We start from the raw sequence: 21,894 nt of genomic DNA on the forward strand, positions 1-21,894 counted from the left end.
GGAGGAAGGAAGGAAGGGAAAAAAAAGCGCCACATGGCACATTCTAGCTGATCCTTGCTCCCAAATCACAAATTTCTATCACTGAAAATCCAAGTAATGCTGGAAAGCTCTGTTCCTGCCTCTGAAAGACTGGAGGTCAGTCGTATTTACTGAGCCATACACAAAGTCTTCCTCCCGACATCAAGAGAACAGGTAGTCTACAAATGAATCCAACTCTGACTGACATCCATGGATAATTTCCAAGCCTGAGCAGACACAGGGACACTCCTCACTCCCAGCTCATCACCGAGCAGGGCAATAACTTTGAGACAACACTGCCCAAGCCGTTGGGGAGCACAGCTGGGCTGCTGTGGCTGGAGCAGGGGACAGCACACATTCAGGGACAAGGGGTATTATTGCCAACCTCTCGCTAATTTCAATTAGGAAAAAACAGTGTATTTCTGGAGCCCTTTCCAACACATTGCTCTCCCCACCATGGACCCAGGCTTGCCCTCGCTGTCTGATGTGAGTGAGCAGTCATTCCAAACACACAGAGACCCGCTGGGTGTCTGCAGTGAGGCTCGCACAAGTTCACTGTCCTTTATATAAAACATTTTGTCATTTCCTAGTATTAAGAATTAAAATAAGTATTATAAAAATTAACTACCTCCACCCACAACGCATTCAACAAGTGAGAGATTACTATACAGAATCACTTCTAAAAACTAATCCAGATTAATAATTTATTATAAATTCTGAATCTGTTTTCTAGCCCTGCAGTATGCACAGAAACTGTTTTCATTCTAATACAGACTTGAAGAGGGAAGAAACACTCAAAAACCAGGGACCAAAGCTATGGCCATACAACATGCCAGAGAGCAGTACAGAACTGAGTGATCAGTCTAACACTGAGCTAGAAAAAACACATTTTGGGAGCAATTATTACTATCAGTCCACATCAACATAACAAAACTACCCATCATTTTTAATTAATTTTTTTTAAAGTAAAATACACTGAACTTGAAGTTCGATGACTTTTCCACAGGCTCCTTTCTGTCTTCAGTTATCAACAGTTTGCCATAAACATTATTTTTTGAAGTAACTTACTAATCTTGTCCCTGTGATTTAAGAAAAACAAAACATTTGGGAAAGAAATTAAGTGTGCACAATACCATCACTGGGTGATTCAGCTGACAGGATTTTGCAAAGCTGACCTCAGTTTCCTTTTATTTTTTTACTTAAAGAAAATTCACATGTTTCAGGAATGGTCTCACTATACAAAAAAGAAAACAAAATCTTCTTTCCATTTCCTCCTGCAAGAATGTTCCACTCTACCCAAAATACTGCCTCACTTATTCATTATGACCCATCTAGTCTTATATTCTGTCACAGAATGACTGACTGGTATCAGATACTTGAAAGAAATTACCAAGAAAATCTTTAGCTGAATATTACAACAGAATCTGCTTAAAGGACACTCCACTGAAAATTAGCTGTACCCTATCGCTTGTGCCCTGAAGAATAAAGACAGTTTTCATGGTATAAGGATGTAATTTCCTTTTTTAGTACATTTTTAAACTCTTCAAATAGCTGGAATACAAACTATATGGTTTTGCTACTTAGTTTCACATTTCATGGATATTACTCAGGCCCATCATCTGCAGATTGTGACAAGCCAGGTTCTAAATAATTTTAAGTTTACTTTTCCATTTCATTTGACTTAGTTCCTAAGCCATAAAATTGCATAAATGACATTACAATGTATTTTCTAACTAGTTTAACTGAAGAACATTGAATTCTCACATTAAAAAGGCATCAAAATCTTTTCAATTAGAACATATGCAAAGTGCCCTCAAGCACATTATTCTGTTTCTGTGTGCATTTGACAAGGCCTCCAAGATTACAAGCATCACTCCCATGGTAATTTGGCAATTTCTTGTTGAGTCTGCACCAGGTTTATTTTGGGAACAGAACATTAATACAAATATTTCTGCTTAATTCCTTTGCTATTGTGTTTTAGATAGGCAATTTAATTCATCTCGTATTGTATTGATAATTCTCTACCCAACACTCCTGTGCTGTGTTAATATCAGTTATTGATAATGCAAACAGTACTGCAAATACTTCACAAATACGTAGCAACTTTAACCTTCCCACATGCTTCCCTACCCCAACGTACTGTTACATTAGGCATTAAAAAATGCCTTCCACTTGTGGAAACAATGAATTGCGGGATCTTTTCAAGATCTCAAGCATAAGAAGAATTAAAGACTACATACCCTGTAATAACCAGCATGCAGATTTTGTCCCTAAAATAGTAAATTTTATTTTCTCTACAACAGGCTTAAAATAAGTCTGGTTTTCTGAGCATAACAGGTAATCTTTGCATGCATAGAAACATCACAGAGTTCAAGTATACATAACTATTCCTTTATTACTACAGCCTGTACAATTATAGTAAATTAAATGTACAGCACATTTTACGAACAACAAAATGCTTTTTGTCCTCTGGATAAATATACTAAGTATAAGCCTTCTTTTCCAGTATTAGTTAAAATAACTGTATACTGAATTTGTGAGATCACAAATTTGTTTTATATTTTCATTTTTAGTCTTTTTTAAATGTACTTACTGGTTGTTCGGGTAAGTCTTGTGGCTCTTCCATGGGTATTACTATTTTAATGCTTAAATGATTCAAATCGTGTGTTCCTCAGCAGTCTTCAACTCCTGTTAAAAAAAGGTGTTCATAGCTTTATGTACTTTTGGGGGGTCTTATCATGTAGGCTATCAGAGAATATTAATTGTTACATACTCCTCCCACAAAACTCGTGTGGCCATCTCCCAAATAAAATACAAAACTCATATATGGAAAGATTTCATAAACAAGGGATTTAGCTTTAAGCTTTGAAGATACAGATTTTTCATGCACATGGTACATTTCTACATCATTTACTCGGACCACACTGACTGCAGAAGCTAATACACTAATCAGACACGTGCACCATGATTTTAAAGACGCTTTAAATGATCAAGTCTGGTCTACTAGGTCAGTAAACAGCATGATTCAATCTAACCTGTTTTAATTTAGAACATTTATATAACAATCAAAAAAAATCAGGACAAGACTGTACACCTAAATGCATTTACACACAGTGCTGTTCCTTGCCAAATTCGCAAAGCAAGTTCTTTATTTCAACTGCACCTTTCAAAAAGAGAAGTTTGATGAAATTTTATAAAATAATTTTTATTTTGGAAGCATTTAGCAGAGAAATCTTATATCTTACACCAAAAAGCTGCTATCTTCCAGGGGCTTAAAATCATGAAAAAGAAATTTTGCAGAATATTTTCACAACCTGATTAACTTTTGCAATTTGCTGGGCAAAAGATAAAGGCCTGCGTCCTCCTGGCTTCCCCCTCTGCCCACATGACGTGCATGAGCAGTATGACCTGTGTTTTTGCTCTTTCCCCTTCTCATTTTGGAGCCATTTTATTAAACCCCAACCTCTTCAGAGCAGCTTTTCCTGAGCTGCCTCCTCTGCCACCCCAGCAGCGCCTGCTCTGCCACACGCCCACACAGCACAACTTCAGGGGATTACAGAAATTAGAAAAAATGCTGAAAAACACTTAGCGGGTTGGAGAAATTAAATCCAGAGACTTTCTGTGCTGAGGTACAACCAATTCCTGCCTCCACAGCCCCAAAAGTCTGTCTCTAAGTGTCTGTGGAAATGCAAAAGGCCATTTTATCGACTGCTCTTTCTTCTAGGACCTTCTGTTTTCCCATCCTGTTCGGAGCATTCAGGCACCTTCAAATCATGGAACTATCCCCACACAAAGTGACTGACTGAACTAGTTTACAGAAGTAACTTTCTGGTGTCCTAAAAACCATGTCTCTGTCCCCTCCCTGGCTCCTGCCAGACCTACTTAACCTGCCAGCACATGCAGCCCGCCCGCAGCCAAGTCCCACATGCCAGCCGCAGGGATGCTACGCAGCCTGGAATAATTTCATATTAACCACGAAAACACAAAGCGTTTCTCCCTTATCTGAGGACAGCTCTTATGTGCCAGCGTGTATTGTACGTGCCAGGATAAAATTTCATTGAGGGTTTGAGGATTTTGCAAGGCTGCCACCCCTAATCAAAGCTACTTACCCTTATTGCCTGAACTCTAAATCAACTGAATTCACAATTAGTCTCGTCCATAACTCAGGTTCTTTGGAAACGACCCTATTCACAACACACAAGAAAGTCTACAATACAAAGCTCTACTGTTATCTTTACAGTTTTTTCTCCATCAGTTTCAATTGTTTTATTTTAAATATAAATCTTATTTCTTTTATTTTTTGTAGAAATAACAGAGAAAAATCAGGTCTGAAGAGAAACTCTGCCACTGAGAGATTATAAAAAGGAGTACAGAATACAATGGCCAAGAGCAAGAAGATTTGGAATTCATACCTAGAGGTCCTGTCCCTCATCCTTCACTTCTCTTATCTAACCCTGTTTTGTTGTGTAATTTCATAGAAAAATCCCAAACTAAACTCTTCGGTACAGAAAAATATTTTGCATTCCACTGATCCACACAGCAGTAACTTCCCATGCCATGCTTTGCTTAAAGGCTGCGAGTAGTTTTACAATTTTGGTTTTGAGAAGGATCTAAATAGTTACAAAGGCAAAAAGATTGCCAGAGCCCCATTTAATACGTTACATGCATGAAGAAAACACTCTTCCCAAGTAAGTCAGGCATCTTGTAGCACCTGGAAGCAGATGACTGAACCAAAGCAGGTGAACAGTAAGTGCCTGCCTTAATGGCAGGTAGAACTTGGCCTCTGGTGGCTTCATGCCTTCTCCCAGGGAAGTGAGAACTCCAAGTGAGAACTTGGCCTAGGGTGGCTTCATGCCTTCCCTGTACCTCCAGAAACAGCAGCACGGGCAGAGGACACCTCACACTCGAGGTGTGCCCAAGGCTGTCGTTCCACAGACCAAGCAGCAGTGTGTGTCTGGGTGAAATGGAGGCACTGAACTTCACACCTGGGAGCAAGGGGTGAGGGCATCCTCCCCCAGCCAAGGTCAGCAGCAACTTACACTGGTGTGGGAGAAGGGAGAGCTCCTGCCTCTCCCCACCTCCCGCAGCCCACTCCTGCCTGCCTGACACTCCCTCCTTCACGGCCACCAGAGGCTTGTGTGGTTGAACAGCAGTCTGGATGTAGGATCTGCTAAGGGAAAAGAAAGAGAAAGAAAAGAAAAACCAGAGAGACCCAAGCACAATCTTTTCTGCTAAGCTGCTGTCAGGGAGATCAGCTCTGGCCCTGCACAGCCCTGTTCCAGGGGAGCAAGCAGGACGTGGGTCAGAAAAAACATGCAAGCAGAGCAGCAGGATGTGCCTTTTCAGCCACAGTCATGGTAAACGAAACCATAATTTTACCATCTACTTGATGTTTCACTTCGATGAAACAGAGACATCAGTCATGGTGATAAATATACAACAGGCTTTTCACCTCTATCACCCACTCAGTCACCGGGTTCTCATGCAGAGCAGGCACACATCTTCTTGTGACTGGGCACAGAAAGCAGCAAGAAACAGTTCTCCCAAGCTGCAAATAATTAAAGTCAGGATAGTGTGATAAAACCAACACACAGTAATTACCCTGATCAGGAAAAAAAAGCTAATTGACAATGGTTTTGTATTACTTTAAATCAGTCACTATTTCCCTAAGAACAAAGCTTTGATTGGGGTAATGAAGCTACATCTATTAAACAGTGATTTGGAATAAAACCATAGAATCATTTATGTTGGAAAAGACCTCCAAGATCATTAGGTCCAACCAATACCCAGCACTGCCAAGGCCACCACTAACCCATACCCCCAAGTGCCTTGTCTTTTAAATCTCTTGAATGATGGTGACCACCTCTGCCCTGGGCAGCCTGTGCCAGGGCAGAACAGCCCTTTCAGTGAAGAAATTTTCCCTAATATCCAATCTAAACCTTCCCTGGCACAGCTTGAGGCCATTTTCTCTTGTCCCATCCCTTGTCCCCTGGGAGCAGAGCCTGACCCTGATTGCCTTGAGAGGCCTCCTAGAAACAGAGACAAGACAGGAGTAAGGGAATAAGGCAGGTATTTACTTGAAAGGCCTTCAAAGGTACCCCTGGGGGCCAGAGGCCACTGCCAAGATGGACCCCAAGATGGACAATGGGTCACGAGTTATTCACACTTTTATAGGTTTGGTTCATTTGCCTATCAGGGTTAATTCTCCAATTAAAGCTTCAGTTAATGATGTCATTTCCCCTCAGCTTACCCCCCCTTAGAGGCTCTTTGGTTTATACTTTCTGGGCCTAGGACCCGGAGAGGCTTTGTTATGTCTACCTAGCACGAGAGCACAGAAATTAACAGGCTACAAGAAACTTCAGTTACACACTGGGCAGTGCAGGACTTGGAAAACAGAAAAGTTAAAACCTAAGGCATCAACCCCACCTGGCTCCATCCTCCTGTCACGGAGTTGTGGAGAGCAAGATGATCCTCCCAGGCCTCGCCCAGGCTGAGCGCCACCAGCTTCTCCAGCTGCTCCTCATCAGACTTGTGCTTCAGACCCTTCCCCAGCTCTGCTCCTTTCTCTGGACACGCTCCAGCCCCTCAGTGTCTGTATTCTAGTGAGGGGCCCAAAACTGAACCCAAAGGAGGGGAACAAACACTTCCCTATTCCTGCTTGACACACCATTTTTCACACAGGCCAGGATGCCCTTGGCACACATGCTGGCTCATGTTCAGCAGCTGTCAACCAGCACCCGCAGGTCCTTTCCTGATAGGCCCCCTTCCAGCCATTTTCCTCCTAGCCTGGAGCGTTCCATGGGATTGTTGTGCTTAGGATGCACTCCATCCCCTTGTCCAGAACATTCATAAAGATATTAAGCAGGGCTGGTCCCCAATACTGAACCTTGGGGAACTCCACCAGTGCCCAGCCACAGAAGGATGTAGTTCCATTCCCCTTCACCATCTGGGCCCAGCCATCTAGACAGTTTTAAACCCAGCAAAGAGAGCACCTGTCCAAGCCCTGAGCAGCCAGTTTGTCCAGGAGAAATGGTGTCAAAGGGTTTACTAAGGTTCAGGTAGACACATCCACAGCCCCTCCCTTATCCACGATGCAAGTCACCTTGTTGTAGATCATTAGATTGGTCAGGCAGGATCTGCCTCTCCTGGCACGTGCTGGCTGGGACTGACCCCTGGTTGTCCACTATGTGCCATATGATGGCATGCAAGATGGTCTGTTCTATAACCTTCCACACCACTGAGGTCAGGCTGTAGTCCCCAGATCCATTTTCTGACCCTTCTTCTGGATGGGCACTACATTTGCAAGCATCCAGTCAAGTAGGACCTTCCTTGTTAGCCAGGAAGGCTGGGAAATGATGGAAAGTGGCTCAGTGAGCACCTCTGCCAGCTCCTTCACTACCCTGACTGGATTCTATCTGGCTCCAGAGATTTGTCTAAGCGGTGTACTATGGATTTATAGAAACATTTTTTTATTGTCTTTTACAGCAGTAGCTGTAATGTTTTGTACAAGTCATCTTTGCAGTTATTTTCATTCCTTAGTTATTCAAGGACCACCACTTTACAATGAACAGCAACAAAAATACATTAATTAGGCAGAAGAATAGCATAGGCTTCCCATATTTTCTGGTGGGGCATTTCATGACAATGTGTCCCATGCTGCTGCATTAGACACACACAGAATTGGAGCATGCAGCCAAAGCAATCTGAGACATCACCCAACTGGAGCAGAGCTTTTCCTCACAATGTTTTCATTCAGTGCCACTCACCACATGACAAACAGCTTCTGACAGAGAAGAGCAGAACTTGGCAGAGTGCAGTATGGTAGATCTAACCCCCCCCCTTTGTTTTTTTTAGATTTAATTAAAATACCCAAATAAAAACAAAGGTAAAAGAGACACATATTGACGTTACTATGCACTGCACAGCTGCTGAGTGCTTTTTATTCTGAAGGTTTGACTTAAGTTTTAATCTTCAGGCAAAATATGCTCTCAGTCATCCCCCGCACTGGCAATGGCCTGTGCTCCTCCACATTACAGTGTAAGCAGGCACACATATATTTTATTTTTCCTTGTATCTCAGCACTCCTATATCCAACTATGATAGTATTTCACCTGCCAAGCTGATGAAATATTTCCAACTTATTATTGAACACAGGCTGATCAGTGTTCTGACTATACCAAGGCAGCACATCCAACCTGAGGATCCCTCCTGAGGATTTAGCAAATACAGGCCAACAACAAGAATCTCCCATTTTGCTTTGAAACAGCTTGATTAAAGACCCCAGGAGATTACAGCATCAGCCTGGTTCCTAGTTTATGGAATAAAACAGCCCCTTAAGGAACTGTCAGGAATTGAACAATTTTGTGTACTAAGTTCCATTTTTTTTCTTCCTCCAGGCAAAACCAAGATCATAGAAATTCTTCATGAGTTGTAACATTACAGTGATACAAACAAAATGAGTGAATAAACTGGTGTGTAAAATGTTCAATCTGGTGAAAATCAAAAAACATTACAGATACTCAAAAGAAAAGGGACTCACTGTAGTAGTGCAACCCTGTGCAGAGACAGGAGAGCGCAGGAGGGGCTCAGTGAGCTTTCCTCCTCCACCACGGAATGAAATACCTCACACAAGTCACTTGCTCTCAGAAGCAGTTGGCAGTAGCACAGTGCATACCCTCGTTCCCATGGTGCGCAGGAGTTCATTTGTAACTGTCAAATTCAGGTTGCACAGTATATGTCTGTGACTGTCATCCCACAGCTTCCAAACCAATGGGAACAGGTACCTTGCTCCAGTGTTTGAAAAACAGCTGAAGTAAGAAGAAAAAGGAAGTGGGATTTCTAACTTCACACTGTGGTGCCAACCCCCCTGTGCCGAGTCCTACTTTCTAATACTATTGACAACTAACTCCTCAAACAGCCTTGCTCTCCAAAACAAGTCTTGAAAATGCCCTCTAAAATCCATCTTCAAGACACCATCCTTCAGGCTTTCTCTTGTTAAATCTACCCCCTTCATGAACAGTTTTCTCCTAGTTTCCTTCTTCAGAAGCAGAGCTGAAAAAGGACTCAAGTTAATGAATGAAAGCTGGGCTACACACCAGCCTGTTGATTCCCTGGCTTGAACAAATCCAGAAGCAGAGCTCACGACAAACATTGATACTCCACTATTGGCTCTTCTCATCCTCCACACACACCCACATGCCCCTAGGTACAACACCCACAGGTATCTTCAAAACACTGCAACAACCAGGAGAATAAACCTTTGCGATGAGTGCTGCTCCATGATTCCCTGCTCTCTCTCCGTGCTCTTTCTTCCCTTCTTTATCAACCAGGAAATTTCAGAATCAAACACTGTAAAAGTTACAAGGAAGGCATTTTGTATGCCCTATTTCTGAAGGTATGGATGGTCATGACAAGCCTCCAAATAATGTCCTGTGGGACTGAAAAATCATGGTTTGATTAAAGTTCGTAACCTTAAAATGGAAAGCAAATTGTGTTGCGAGAAATAAAATAAGAAATAAATAGAGTGAGAAAATAACTGAAATTAAACATGGATATACAAATCTCATTTTCCCCTAAGGAATGTCTGTTCCATTGACAGGAATTTCCCCATGATTTTTAGATCCTTGAAGGGCTATCAGTGGTCTGACTGTCTGCAGCTCACTCTGCTTGACTAATGACACATGCTTATTTTCCCAGTTCTTATGCAATGTTTTTTCAATTTGATTTTGAAACACAGCAGGGAAATTTTTAATGGGGAAAAGAACTGTTTTCACAAAAGGAAGATTTGGAAAGAACAACTTCATCCTCAAGAAAAACAACTCCCACTGAGCCCAGAAATCATGTGGCAATTCCTGCTAGACAGAGCCAATGTGCATCGTTCACAGGGCACAAGAACACAGAACTGCTGCTACCTTTCAGTGACAAAACTGAAGTACAGTGATTTACACAAACGTCAGCTAAGTAAAAGAGTTGATTCCCTCCTCTGTTCCTGAGGATATAATTTGCAGTGAGACAGGGCAGATTTTTCCCTGAAGGCCACACAGGGTGTGGTACCTGAAATCTCACAGCTCATATACATTTTTGTGTTTCTGGAAATTAATAAACAGATCACAAATTTCTAGAGCTGCAGCCCTAGACAGAAAAAAAAAGCTGTTTGACTTCCATGGCTTTAAAAACAAACTTTCCAACAGCAGGACACACTGCCTTTAATTCCTAAAAGCCACTTCAGATACATTATAATAAATTAGGACACTTCCTGAACAAAAGACAGAACATTTTAAGCCTCTCTCAGTCAGACAGCAAACCTGCATCACATTAACCGCAAAAAGGAATTACTGACATTATGCAGTTCTAAATTTCCTTTTCAATAAAAGATTTGACTCATACATATCAAAAAGTGATATAACTAGTACCAGAGGCTAGCATGAAATGCACCTACAGTTCTACTAGAGAAACTTTTTCAGTACTCAACCTTCACCACAATTTTATTACAGAGGTTGTGACCACAGTAAATTTACTTTTTTTGTTATTTTGCATTAGGGTCAGACATGGTGTTTATCAGGGTATGATTAGTTCTGAGAACATCTGTAGTTATTCATGTCTTAGCAACACTAGTTGCTAGAATAACCTGCTCAAAAAAAAATCAGGAAAAAAGTATTGGAAATTTGAGATTTTTTTTTTTTCTGGGGAAAAAAACAGTTTAAATGATGGTGTTCAACACTCAGCTACTCAGTAGGAGCCATTGCTTTTAAGTAAATGGATTTATTACACCATTTGCTTCACACAGCATCTGTCCTGCTGACAGAGGCAGGGGGAGCCCAGCAACATCTGCTGAGAGCAGACGCATGGTCCGTTTCACCCAGCTACACCGGCAGGACCTGTGTGAGCATGACCACCTCCACCAGGTTTCCAAGGGCTTTCAGTCCTGGTACAGAAGAACTGGGTGAGCAGCTCAGCTTTCAGCACGTCCTCTGCCTTCAGGATTCTGTGAACCTTGATCACATTCTGTCTCCAAATCAGGCTCCCACCCTTCAGCTCCTCTTGGGTTTTTAAAAATCTGCTCCATCCACTATGGTCATGGTCACTGCCCACTTCAGACACAGCAACCACAGATGCACGTAATACACAAGATGTGGCTGCAACCACAGCTTTACAACCGAGCAGTAAAATGATGTCTCTGTCTGTTGTCCTAAGCCAGCCAGCATCATCAGTGTTTTGTCTGGCTGCTGCTTACACAAGGAATCATTTCAGTGACCCATCGCTGCCCTCAGGTTCCCCTCCTGGAGTCACAATTGCCCATTCTGAGTTCAGCCTCCCGTTAGGCAGGGTTTAGATTGTTTTTCCCGAGATGAATTACCTTTAATTTAGAAAAAACAATCTAAACCATATTTATTTTCATTATATTAACTTCTTGTAAATTTATCTACACTGAAGTTTTTCCACTGAAGCCATTTTTTGATCACTCAGTCTTGAACTTAAATCATTGCTAACATCAAAAAACTTAGAAAATCTTATTGGCCATTCATTCCTCCAGATCACTGGTAAAGATGTTGGACAAACCCAGTTTAAGCACCAATATCCACTGTAAGAGCAATATGGTGGGGTGAACAAAAGTCATGTTTCTCAGTGTATCAAAGATTTTTTTAGGTGGTGATGTAACATGGTAGAAGTTCAAGATCCCAGGAGAAGTGAAGATGACAAGTAAAATAAACAGCCAGCTTATAGTTTGTTCAGAAGACTGATCTGATCTGTACAGTACTACGGGGGGGCCTGAAGAGGCAACATCTGATCATCAAGGACAGCTTCCCCAAGTGCAAGAGCACATTCCACCCCAACAGGCAAGAAAATGAGCAGACGCAGGGAGAGGACAGTTAGACAGACAACTTCTGACTAAGCTCAAAAAGGAAGAATGTGGGAGGCCAAGCTAAGACCAGGTACCTCTGAGGACTTCACCAGAACTGCTGAAGCACACAGAGATCAAAAGCTTAGCTGTCTCAAATCTGGCAAGGGATACAAAATGCAACAAGAAGGGCTCCTAGGGCTCCTCTGAGCACACTAGTAGCAACAGGCCAAGAAACCTGCTGGTCAGATGTTGAGCAGGCAGGCATCAACTGACCAAGGATACAGGAAAGGCTGAGGGATTCAACGTCTTCCTTTCTTCAGGCTTTACTATCAAGGTCTGCTTTCAGGCCTCCCAAGTCCTTGTGCCTCATGGGAGAGCTTGGAAGGTGAAAGTGTCACCTGTCAGGACCCCCAGAAAATATATCCCATCCTAGGGGTTTGGTTACCTGGGCTCAAGACCAAGACAGTGCAGCTGGTGACCTTGGGGACAGCTTTTCCAGAAAGCACTACTGAAGGCACCAGCAACTCCACTTCCTGTCTTGGGAACTGCTTTTAAGCTGCAGATCTCCCCTCTGGCTCCCACCTGAGCTATAGACCTAACCTCCTAGTTGGAGCACAAAGGTGCCTTCTGGGATCCACCTGCCCACTCAAGCTCCTGCCTGACTCCTGCCATCACCCAGTTCTCCCTGTGGGTCCTGAGGGACTGCGCCCTTGCTGCTGCAGCTGCCTGCTGTGCTACCACTCAGTGGCCCTTCCCTGCTGCTCCCAGACACTAACACTGGCACTAACAATGGAAGATGAAGTTAGAGACTGCCTTAGGAAAACTGGACATACACAACTAACACCAGACACGGATGGAGAAGGATCTGCTTCCTATAATTTTAGAAAGGTCACATCAATCTGGAAGGTGACTTATGACTGGAAAAGGGCAAATGTCACCTTCAAGACAGACAATAAGGGAGAGAGAAGCCAGCTGTCTGTTTCATCCCAGTGTCTCAGGGGACTGTGGAGCAAATCCCCATGGAGATCATTCGTACACACACAAAGGACAAGCAAGAAACTGGGAACAAGAAGCATGGATTCACCAAAGCCAAATGGTGCCTGCCCAATCTGACTGCCGCCTCTGATGAAATTATTTGCTCTGGAAAATAAGAGCTATGAATATTCAGTATCTCCCTTCAGTAATGCAGAGTCCTTTGGCATGCTTGCAGCCACACTGGGCAGATATAAACTATGGACAGAGTCCTGTCCACAGGAAAACTGTGTGGATGGCCAGGTTCAAAGGACTGTGACTACATGGCAACAATCTAACTAGTGGCTGGTAACAAAAAGCTACGCACAAGAGATGACAGTGGACACAGTACTAACATCTTCATCATGACAAGTTCAACAGTACAGCACATGCCTTCAGAGAAAATCCATGGATAAGACCAAAATGGGAGGTGCAATGCAAAAGCCTGGAAAGCAGAGCTGTAATTCAGTTGTGACTTGGCAGGACAGGCTGGCAGGAACCTCAAGAAGTTCAACAGCGGCAAGGGCTACAGACTGCCCTAGGGACAGGGCAACCCCATGCAACACGACAGGCTGGGAACAAACTGAGAGGCCACAGTTCTGCAGGAAAGAACCTGAACAATCCTGGTGGACAAGTACAACATGAGTCAGCTGTGAGTCCTGGCAGCAACGAAGGCTTGTCTCAATCTAGACTAAAAGATACAGAACACACACAGCCAGACTCATCTCAAGAGACTAGAAAAAGATGTAATGGTTGTAAACTGCAACAAGGAAAATTCCAGTTCAATGTGAGGAAAAATTTATTCACCATGTGAGAGGTCTACACTACAAGACTGTCCCATAGGGGTGGTGAAACATCCAACCCTGCACATTCTCAAAAGCCCAGTGGTCAAGAGCCTGAGCCACCTACCTTCCGTGAACAAAAAAGAGGCCACGTCATGAGGTGCCCTGCAGTCCAAATCTCTCCTTCCAGAAGCTTCCATTCATAGAGCACATTTCCTCCAAGCCTGGGGAAACCTCCTTCAATACAGCTTTGTCAAATGTTTTCTGAAAATTTAATTATACCTGTAGCTTCCCCTCTACCCATGCACTCTGAGAACTCCAGGACAATAACAAGGTGGAATTTGCTTGTACAGAAGCCATGCTGACAGCATGCTCCCAAGTAAGCAGTGGTTTTGTCCTTTATAACCTTATTACTGTGGAACTCAGTCATCTGTGGTGTTCCCTGGAGATTCTCTAGGGCCCACCTTTAACTGTGAAAACAAGGAACTCACTGAGCTTTTCCGTTACACGTTACTACCCTCGGGTGCCCATTACTTCATCCTTGGCCACCAAGCAGTCCCACACAATCGTTACCTGGATTCCTGCTCTTGATGAATTTGGAGAATATATTACAACTGGTTTAAGCCTGCTATGCAAGGCGCTGTTCAACTTATTTTTCACTCTTTTTAATTCTTGTTTTACATTTTACCTGCCACCATACAGATTTTCCTGTTCCCACCTGCCACACTTTTCATTTTAAATGCTTATCTCTTCCCTATGATTTTTTTTAGCTTTCTTGTTGAGCCATGGAGGGATACTGGGGACACCCCACCACCACCACCCCAATTTGTTTGCTGTTCAGGCTTCTGACAGAATTTTTTAAACAGCCTACAAGTTCCCTATCGGCTGCTCACTTTTGGACAGATCTTTTCATGGCTTGGGGGATTTTCAATCAACTTGTTTCATTTTTAGATATTTTAATTTCTTGAAATTGAATACCCTCGTTCTGGATTTATTTTGGCTGCTGTCCCATTCTAATCAGTTATATCTAATTGTACTGCAGTTGTTACAAGCCTTCCCATTACTAGCGCTTAAATTTGGTTCTATGCACCACAACAATCCAAAAAGCTACTTCTTCTGACAGTTTAAGCTGAAGCAGTCATTCACTGAATTGGAAGAATGTTCCCTCTACCTTGCCTCCTGATAAGGCACTACCTGGTCTTTGTCCAGGTAGGTGGAATCGTCCATCATAAATCTCCCAAATTTGCAGCTTCTCTGATCTCAGTTAAGAGGTCCTGATCATTATCACTGGCCTGATCCAGGGATACCCAGTCTAATCCCAGCAGTACGTTTAAGGTCTGGGATTTCCACCCATACAGACCCAAGAGTGCTTCTCTTCTTCTGTATCTGTAATGCTGTTCCCATTTATAAACTCCTTCACTCACACTGGCCACATCCCACTGTCCCTGGCCCCACTGTTCCTGGATAGAGATACCCTGGCATCACCACATTCCAGGAAAGCCTCCTTTTGTCATCTCCCCAAGACTTCTTACAGCACAGACAGCACAACCCTGGGGTCAGCTCCCTGATCACCACCAAATAGTAATTGCTATGATTACAGGATCTACAACTAGTTAGTACTACAGCATCAAAAATTACCCAAACCAAGAATGAACATGTCCTACTTGGAATTCAACAATTCCAAAATTTACAACCAAATAAAGTCTCAAATAAATGCAGACTTAGATGGTAAATGATTTGTTTCCTGCTGGAGCTCACTGACAAAATCCTTTTCCGTCTTTGTTCTTGGCTGGTCAGCCAACTTTCAAAAAAGAACAAACATCTCACAAACAGCAGCACAGTCTCCTCCACAGGGTACAACTCTGGCCAAAAAATGGCTGATGACTTTTTTTTCAAATCTACCCTAAAGGCCCCATTTCTCCCAACTCTCTTTTTTTTTTTCATGTTACCTCATGTGCTTTTCAGCATGAACCATAATTAACATATGCTACCAGCGACCAAATCACATGTAAGCAAAAAGTCTGAGTTGATCCTGAGTATGCTGTGCATTATTTTTTATAAAAAAGAAGGCACTGGTATTTTATTTACTGTGAGTGCTCCTCACTTACCTGGAGAGTTACCTCGCAGACCAGGAGAGTCAGCAAAAAAGCTACATTCAAATACTGAGAAATTGCATGAAGTTTCTACACAGACCCCAAAAGATACTGCAGCCAGGACAACAAAACCTTCAGATTAAAGACATACTCATATTTCCTTACTCTTCCCTGTTGGCCTTCCATCTATTTCCATGTCCTTTTTTTCTCTTTCACACCGTTATTTATTTGAATTATCTAACTGCCAGTCATGTAACTCTTTATATTTAGCTCATATGAAATATTTACAGTTCAAGAGTACTCAAATATATTAACTTCTAAACTCAGTGACTCAGTCAATTAGCAACCCTCTCCTCCAAAAATATACTTCCAGACAACAAAACTGTGGTGACATAAGCTTTCAGTCTTTGGACCATCCTACTTCTTTACTGTAGGGCACTTCTGCTCCCTGCAGAAGTTCTCCCAAGTCTTCTAATGCAGAAGAGAAGTCTGCCGAGCAACCCAGCACGGCTATTGCAAGTAGTGAGACTCTGGGTTCATTCAGAAGCAGTCACCAAATCACAGAATGGGCTGGGGGGACCTTAAAGACCATCTCGTTCCACTCTCCTACTATAGGTAGGGACACCTTCCACAGTTTGCCCCAAGCCCCATTCAACTTGGCTTTAAACGCTTCCAGGGATTCAGTAATCCCAAATGCATATTCAGCTTCTGCCACATGCACCAAAAAAAAAAAAAATCATTGGAAGGACCTGAAGGAATGGGATGACACACACCAAAGACACAAAGGGAAGATGGAGAGAGAGGTCTGATGTTCCTGTGCGATAAGCAGCCATTTGAGTGTTCCTGATCACAGGGTCTCCCTTAGACTGCTTTACCAGATTCAGCCAAATGGCAACTGTGTCTATTGCAAAGTGCAACAAGTCAACAGGAGCTGATGGAGAGCCAAAGAAACAAAAAGGCATGTGAAGGTTTTGGGTTCTTTTGGGGGGGAAAGGGGCGGGGGGGAAGACTTTTTTCTTGTTTGTTTGCTTTTCAAGTTACTGCAGTTCCTGAGTTACAGCTTTTAAGGTGAAAAGACAAAGAGGAGGTGAGCTAAAGAAAAGCATCAGATTTCAGAGTTTACACAACTGTGGGCAAATGATGAGACCCGAACTTTGTGTCTGCATCTTTCCACAGCATGCGTTTCCACATGTGCGGTTTACTCTTGTCAACACTTAAAAAACAAGCACAAAAAGTAAGAAAGACAACAAACTACACTGCTTCAAGCATCACGTAAACCAGGTCCTCTGACCTTCTGGTACGTGCAAGTGTGGCTCCCAGGAGGAAATGAACAAGATCATGAAGATATCTTCATTGCTATAAATATATTTTCTTCAGACCTTGGCACTGAGAATCAATCCCTAACCAGATAACAAACAAATCCCAGCAAAACCAGTGCTGTATGTCCTGGAAAGCCTGATGACCACAGAAAATCTTGAGCCCAAGATGAAAAGCGGCAGATGAACGACCTGGTCATTGCTTTACTAACGGATCCGTAACTAGTTGACCTGTGGCCAGTAAGAAGATCGTGCACTTTCATTTCAGCTGACACCAGCTGAGAGGCATCACATTACACAAACTCCTGCAGTGGTAATCAAAGCATGTTTAACCCAACACTCCATTAAGTTACAACCAGTTTTATTTGGCAACTGGAACAGGTAAGGAGCAGAGCACAACTCACTTCCACAGCTCTTTGGGGCCTGGCAGCTCTGTCACCTGTGACCACAGGTCTATTTCCAGGGGCTGTGGGAGAGTGAGGAACAGGACTGAAGTTTAAGCAGAACCAGAGGCTGACACACACCTTTGGGCTGAATGACAGCCCAACGAATCAGTGTCTTCTTGCTTACCATAGGTACCAGGTAACCTGTGGGAAAGAAGAGTCCACAGCACTTTCTGCTGCCTCCTAGCTCTAAAATCTGTCAGTATCAAGACCTTACCCAAAGGGCTGTTGTCTCTGACTTAGGCTAGTCTGCCAAAAACTAGTCCACTTTTTACTTCCTTCACTGGAAAAAGAAGCTGCATGACATAACACTGGACTCTGCCAGTAGCTCAGTGAAAACTACACTTTCAATAAAGACCAGTTATATTTGGGTTTTTTACAACTGCAGCCACAAAAAAAAATTAATATCATTCATTAGAGAAACTTACATGACAACTTGGTGCTGTTTTTTTATTCAGCATAAAGTTACATTCTTTAGGTGCTGGATAGCTATCATACAGACTAATGATTCACGGAATTACTGTAACTGTTTTTTCTATCTTGTAAAATGCCAACCGCAGTGATACTATTGACTCATGGGGACTTTCTGGCTTTCATCGGGTCAGGCAAGAATGAGTATTTTGTAACTTCTTTTATTTTCTAAACCAGAAGAATTAATTTTTGCTCATATCCAGAAACATCAACATAGCAGGAGGCTTGGCATGTGAGCTAACTACTGGATAGAATGGGGAAAAAAAAGAAAGTAGAATAAGAAGAATTAAACCTCATGTGTCTTTGTAGTTCTTCAGAATATCAGCCAAGATAATGAAGCGCCCCTGTTAACTCTGAATCACATCTTCTAGAAAGGCCAGCTCCCCTTCCTATACCCCAAAAAGTTCTGGATGGACAGGAAATGGGGATTTAAAGTACACAGAATAATCAAGGCAACAGCTTCTGAAATTTCAAAAGCTATTGTAAAGGTAGGGAACAAAGCAACAGATATACCCTACACATGGGACCAGACTTGCACGTGAAACTTCAAAGCCCTGAACCAACAGTGTTGTCTTCTGTGACAGTATTTTCCCCAACAGGTAGATAAGAACAACTATGCCTTTACCAAAGGAGCTGCATGAGGAAATCTGAAGTACAGAGAACCAGTATGATTGTTTTTCTACCCAAAACACCTCCATGTGGTTTTGAAAACAGCTGCTACATTCTTTTCTCTTCTGAATAATTAATAATCACCTGGTCCTGAATATTCATTTTTCTACCCTGATCACCTTAAGTCAGTAATATTTAAGGCAGAATTTCTTAAGCTCTCTCAAAAAGAACAGGGCAAAAAAAGAGTCACAGAAAAAACACTAGTATGAGACTGATTTGGAAAATCCCAGAAATGGAATTACACATAATAGCGCACTCTGTATAGAAACAGGAACCATCACCCAAGGTTTAAAGCTGCCACACACTTTATGCCATGTTCCAGCTGGTGACTCTCAGAGAAACAGCACTGTCAGTATTCAAACACAACCAACAAACATTTCAAGATGCAGCAGGAAGCTCCTGGGATGCAAGAATAGCGCTCTGGTCAAGTCTTAACTCAGGAGGGACCCATCTGCTGCTGAACTGAACTCTTCCATCACCTCTGAAATTAGGCTAGACATACCCTTAACCCCAAGTAAAAGTCTATTCAAGAGATGGAAAGAGTCCCCAGTCAGCTCCATCACAGTATTATATTATTTTTCTAAATACAAGGCTGGTTTTCTAGCTAGCTTGTTCAGTTACAGGACTGATGGGTGACAACCTGGAAAAGACAGGGAAGTGACTGGTGTGAATCACAATGACACCATACCCTGAAGAGGCTGCTATGTCCTGCTGTGTCACAGCACTCTCCTAAACATCATGTTGGGTAAAGCATCAGGAGGAGATCCCAGCCCTTGCAACATCACCTTCACTAAGGCTCTGCTGGCAGAAGCAAGAAGAAAGAAAGGATTTGAAGTTACTCCCTCGGGTACTGGAGTGCCTCCAGTCATGGCATCTGCACAAATTATCCCAGAATCACTGCTAGAGAGGGGCCACCAGAGAATACTGCTGAAGAGATGCTGGTTTGTGGCCTCTTAACTAAGTAAAGGAAAAAAATTCTGGATAAATTAGGATGAAATAAAGAAAATAAATTAAGGGTAAGACAAAGCACAAAAAAGCTGAAAAAGACCTTCCTCAGTGTATAACCAACCAGTGAGTGCCACTGGTCATGGTATAAGGGACAAAACCACCCCCAAGGTCCTGTAAGAAGATGCTGTCTGGAGATAGGTAGTCTGTAGACACTGCTTGGTGCAAGAACATATATAAAATACCAGTTGTTAAGTCCTGACACAATTCCATTTCAGGCTCAAAAGTTTCCACACATCTCCATCCTGGCAGCTCCTCTTCCAATCACAGGGTTTTGCAGACCCAGTAAAAGTTTTATCAAACGTCCCTTTTCTAAGAGCAGATTTCAGGGAAAAAGAGCAGAGACTTGTCAAGAGGGAAAAAAATAACCCTACTTCTGCTAACTGAGAGTACAGCCACGGAGCTACTCATGTCCCAACGACATATTATCTGCTTTATGCCTTGGGTACCTTACGTATAGCATGGCTTGCACACAGGAACACACTACTTGCCTGACTTTTAGTTCAATTAAAGTATTTCAGTATATTTTATCTAGTTTTATGTTTAGCCATCTATAACCACCTTTTGGTACACAGAAGTTAGGAAATGGTACATTAATCTGCTGTAGAGGGGCTCCAACCCATTCATACAACACATGGAAACCCATTGACAGTGTCCTCTGACATATTCAACTGAAAACTCGTTCAGCATCTGGGTATTTCCAGGGCAAAGTTTTGAGAAGTTACAAATTCTTCCAAAGTCACCAATTACTTGGGAATCCCTACAGCTATGGCATACATCCGTGACAGTTTTTCAACCAAATTAATTGAAAAGCAACAATTTTTCAATCAAATGTGGTGCACAACCCAACAATACACAGTTCCCCAGGTGCCACAACTGCTGCTGAGGCTGCAGGGAGAGCTGAGGGGGAGACAAAAGCTGCAGGCAGACACTGCAGGAATTGCAGCAACTTGGAAACTTCAGGACTTCAAGCTCAGCAATGTTTCAAACAGAGCAGGGAGAATGTACTGGCAGATCACTGCTTGTGTGGCAAAAGCTGGATAGCAGAACTCCACAAGTAAGAAGGATCGCACCACAAGGTGACAAGGAAAATCCCCCAAACACAGTAGGGTCAGCCCAACAAGTCTGTAGGTTTGCAGGCTGAGAAAGCCACTATGTTCATGCATTTTTAAAAGTAACTTATTATGAAACCACTGACTTGAGGCACATAAATTGTGATTCTCAACTAAACATACCTTATTCAGCTTCCGGAATTTAAGATAATCCACAACAGACAAAACTGAAGGAAACCAAACAAGTGGCAGATAAGGCTTCTATGATTATCTTCTATGACTTTTACTAATTATCTTAATCAGTATGTTGACTGTTAATCACCAGTTGGAGGTTACTACACTACAGACGAAGTGTATCACAGAAAGAGAGCTAGCTCCATACTGAAAGCAAACTCCACCATGACTCTTTGTTCGATGTTCCCTCAAGGACTAGCTCTAGTCTGGAAACCATTCAGCCACACCATGCAGCACAGCAGCCAAGCTAACAAAGCATTCTGTTCTGGAGCTGGCTGTACATAAAGCTCCAGCAATTCTGCACAGCATTCCCAGAACCAGGAACATCCATCTGGATCCAACCTCGGTTGTGAAGCCCAAGCTCAGCCCAAACATCCTATTAGACTGCATAAACTTCAGCACAAGCAGCTACACCCACCCAAGAGCGATGCAGGTGTGCTGAACTGTGCCCGCACAGCCTGCGCCCGGCCCCGGGAGCCGCGGTCCCTCCCGCGGGCATCTACCCGAGTCCTGGGCATGTCGCGGGGCGGGCTCTGAATCCAGGTTCCCTCTGGCCGCTCCTCCCTGCCTGGGCGAGCCCAGGGAGCCGGACAGTGCCCCACTGCCCCTCCTGCCTTCCTCCCAGCTCTTCCGCGCACCAGCAGCGGCGAAGACACCTGGACAGCCGGGCACACGCCGCCGGGCTCGGGGGCGGCGAGACGGGGTCCAGCCCCGCGCCACCGGTCTTGCCGCAGCCCCCCGGGCCCGCGCTCTGGCGGGGGCGGGGGCAGGAGCACACGCGTCGGCCTCACCGCCCGCGGCCGAGGAGCCCCGGCCGGCTGGTCCCAACTCGAGCTGGGGAGCAGCTCCGGGGGCTGCGGGGGTACTCCGTGCCCAGGACCCGAGCAGGCTCTTACCGAGAGGCGGCTCCGGAGCCGGGCCCGGGACCCGCAGCGGACATGGCAGCGGCGCCCGCGCT

General features: G+C 43.5%; 1 protein-coding gene across 7 annotated transcripts in view; it reads right to left on the bottom strand.

Moving 5' to 3' along the window:
- Positions 1–21,894, bottom strand: part of EYA3 (EYA transcriptional coactivator and phosphatase 3) — a 67,099-nt gene extending 45,205 nt beyond the window's left edge. For 2 of the 7 annotated variants that reach the window (XM_042022510.1, XM_042022508.1), the window contains exons 1-2: positions 5,058–5,180; positions 2,612–2,706 (exon numbers count right to left, since the gene is read on the bottom strand). In XM_042022510.1, the coding sequence (XP_041878444.1) occupies positions 2,612–2,644 (33 nt within the window). In that variant the 5' untranslated portion in view covers positions 2,645–2,706; positions 5,058–5,180. Of the gene's footprint in view, positions 1–2,611; positions 2,707–5,057; positions 5,186–8,557; positions 8,825–21,832 lie in introns of those variants that run through there. The other 5 variants (XM_042022506.1, XM_042022505.1, XM_042022507.1 and 2 more) reach the window with 5 other exon arrangements.

The sequence above is a fragment of the Corvus kubaryi genome, unplaced genomic scaffold (genome assembly GCF_017639235.1).
Source record: "Corvus kubaryi isolate FWS band 111438036 unplaced genomic scaffold, C.kubaryi_AGA036_p1.0 37209, whole genome shotgun sequence".
NCBI lineage: Eukaryota > Metazoa > Chordata > Aves > Passeriformes > Corvidae > Corvus > Corvus kubaryi.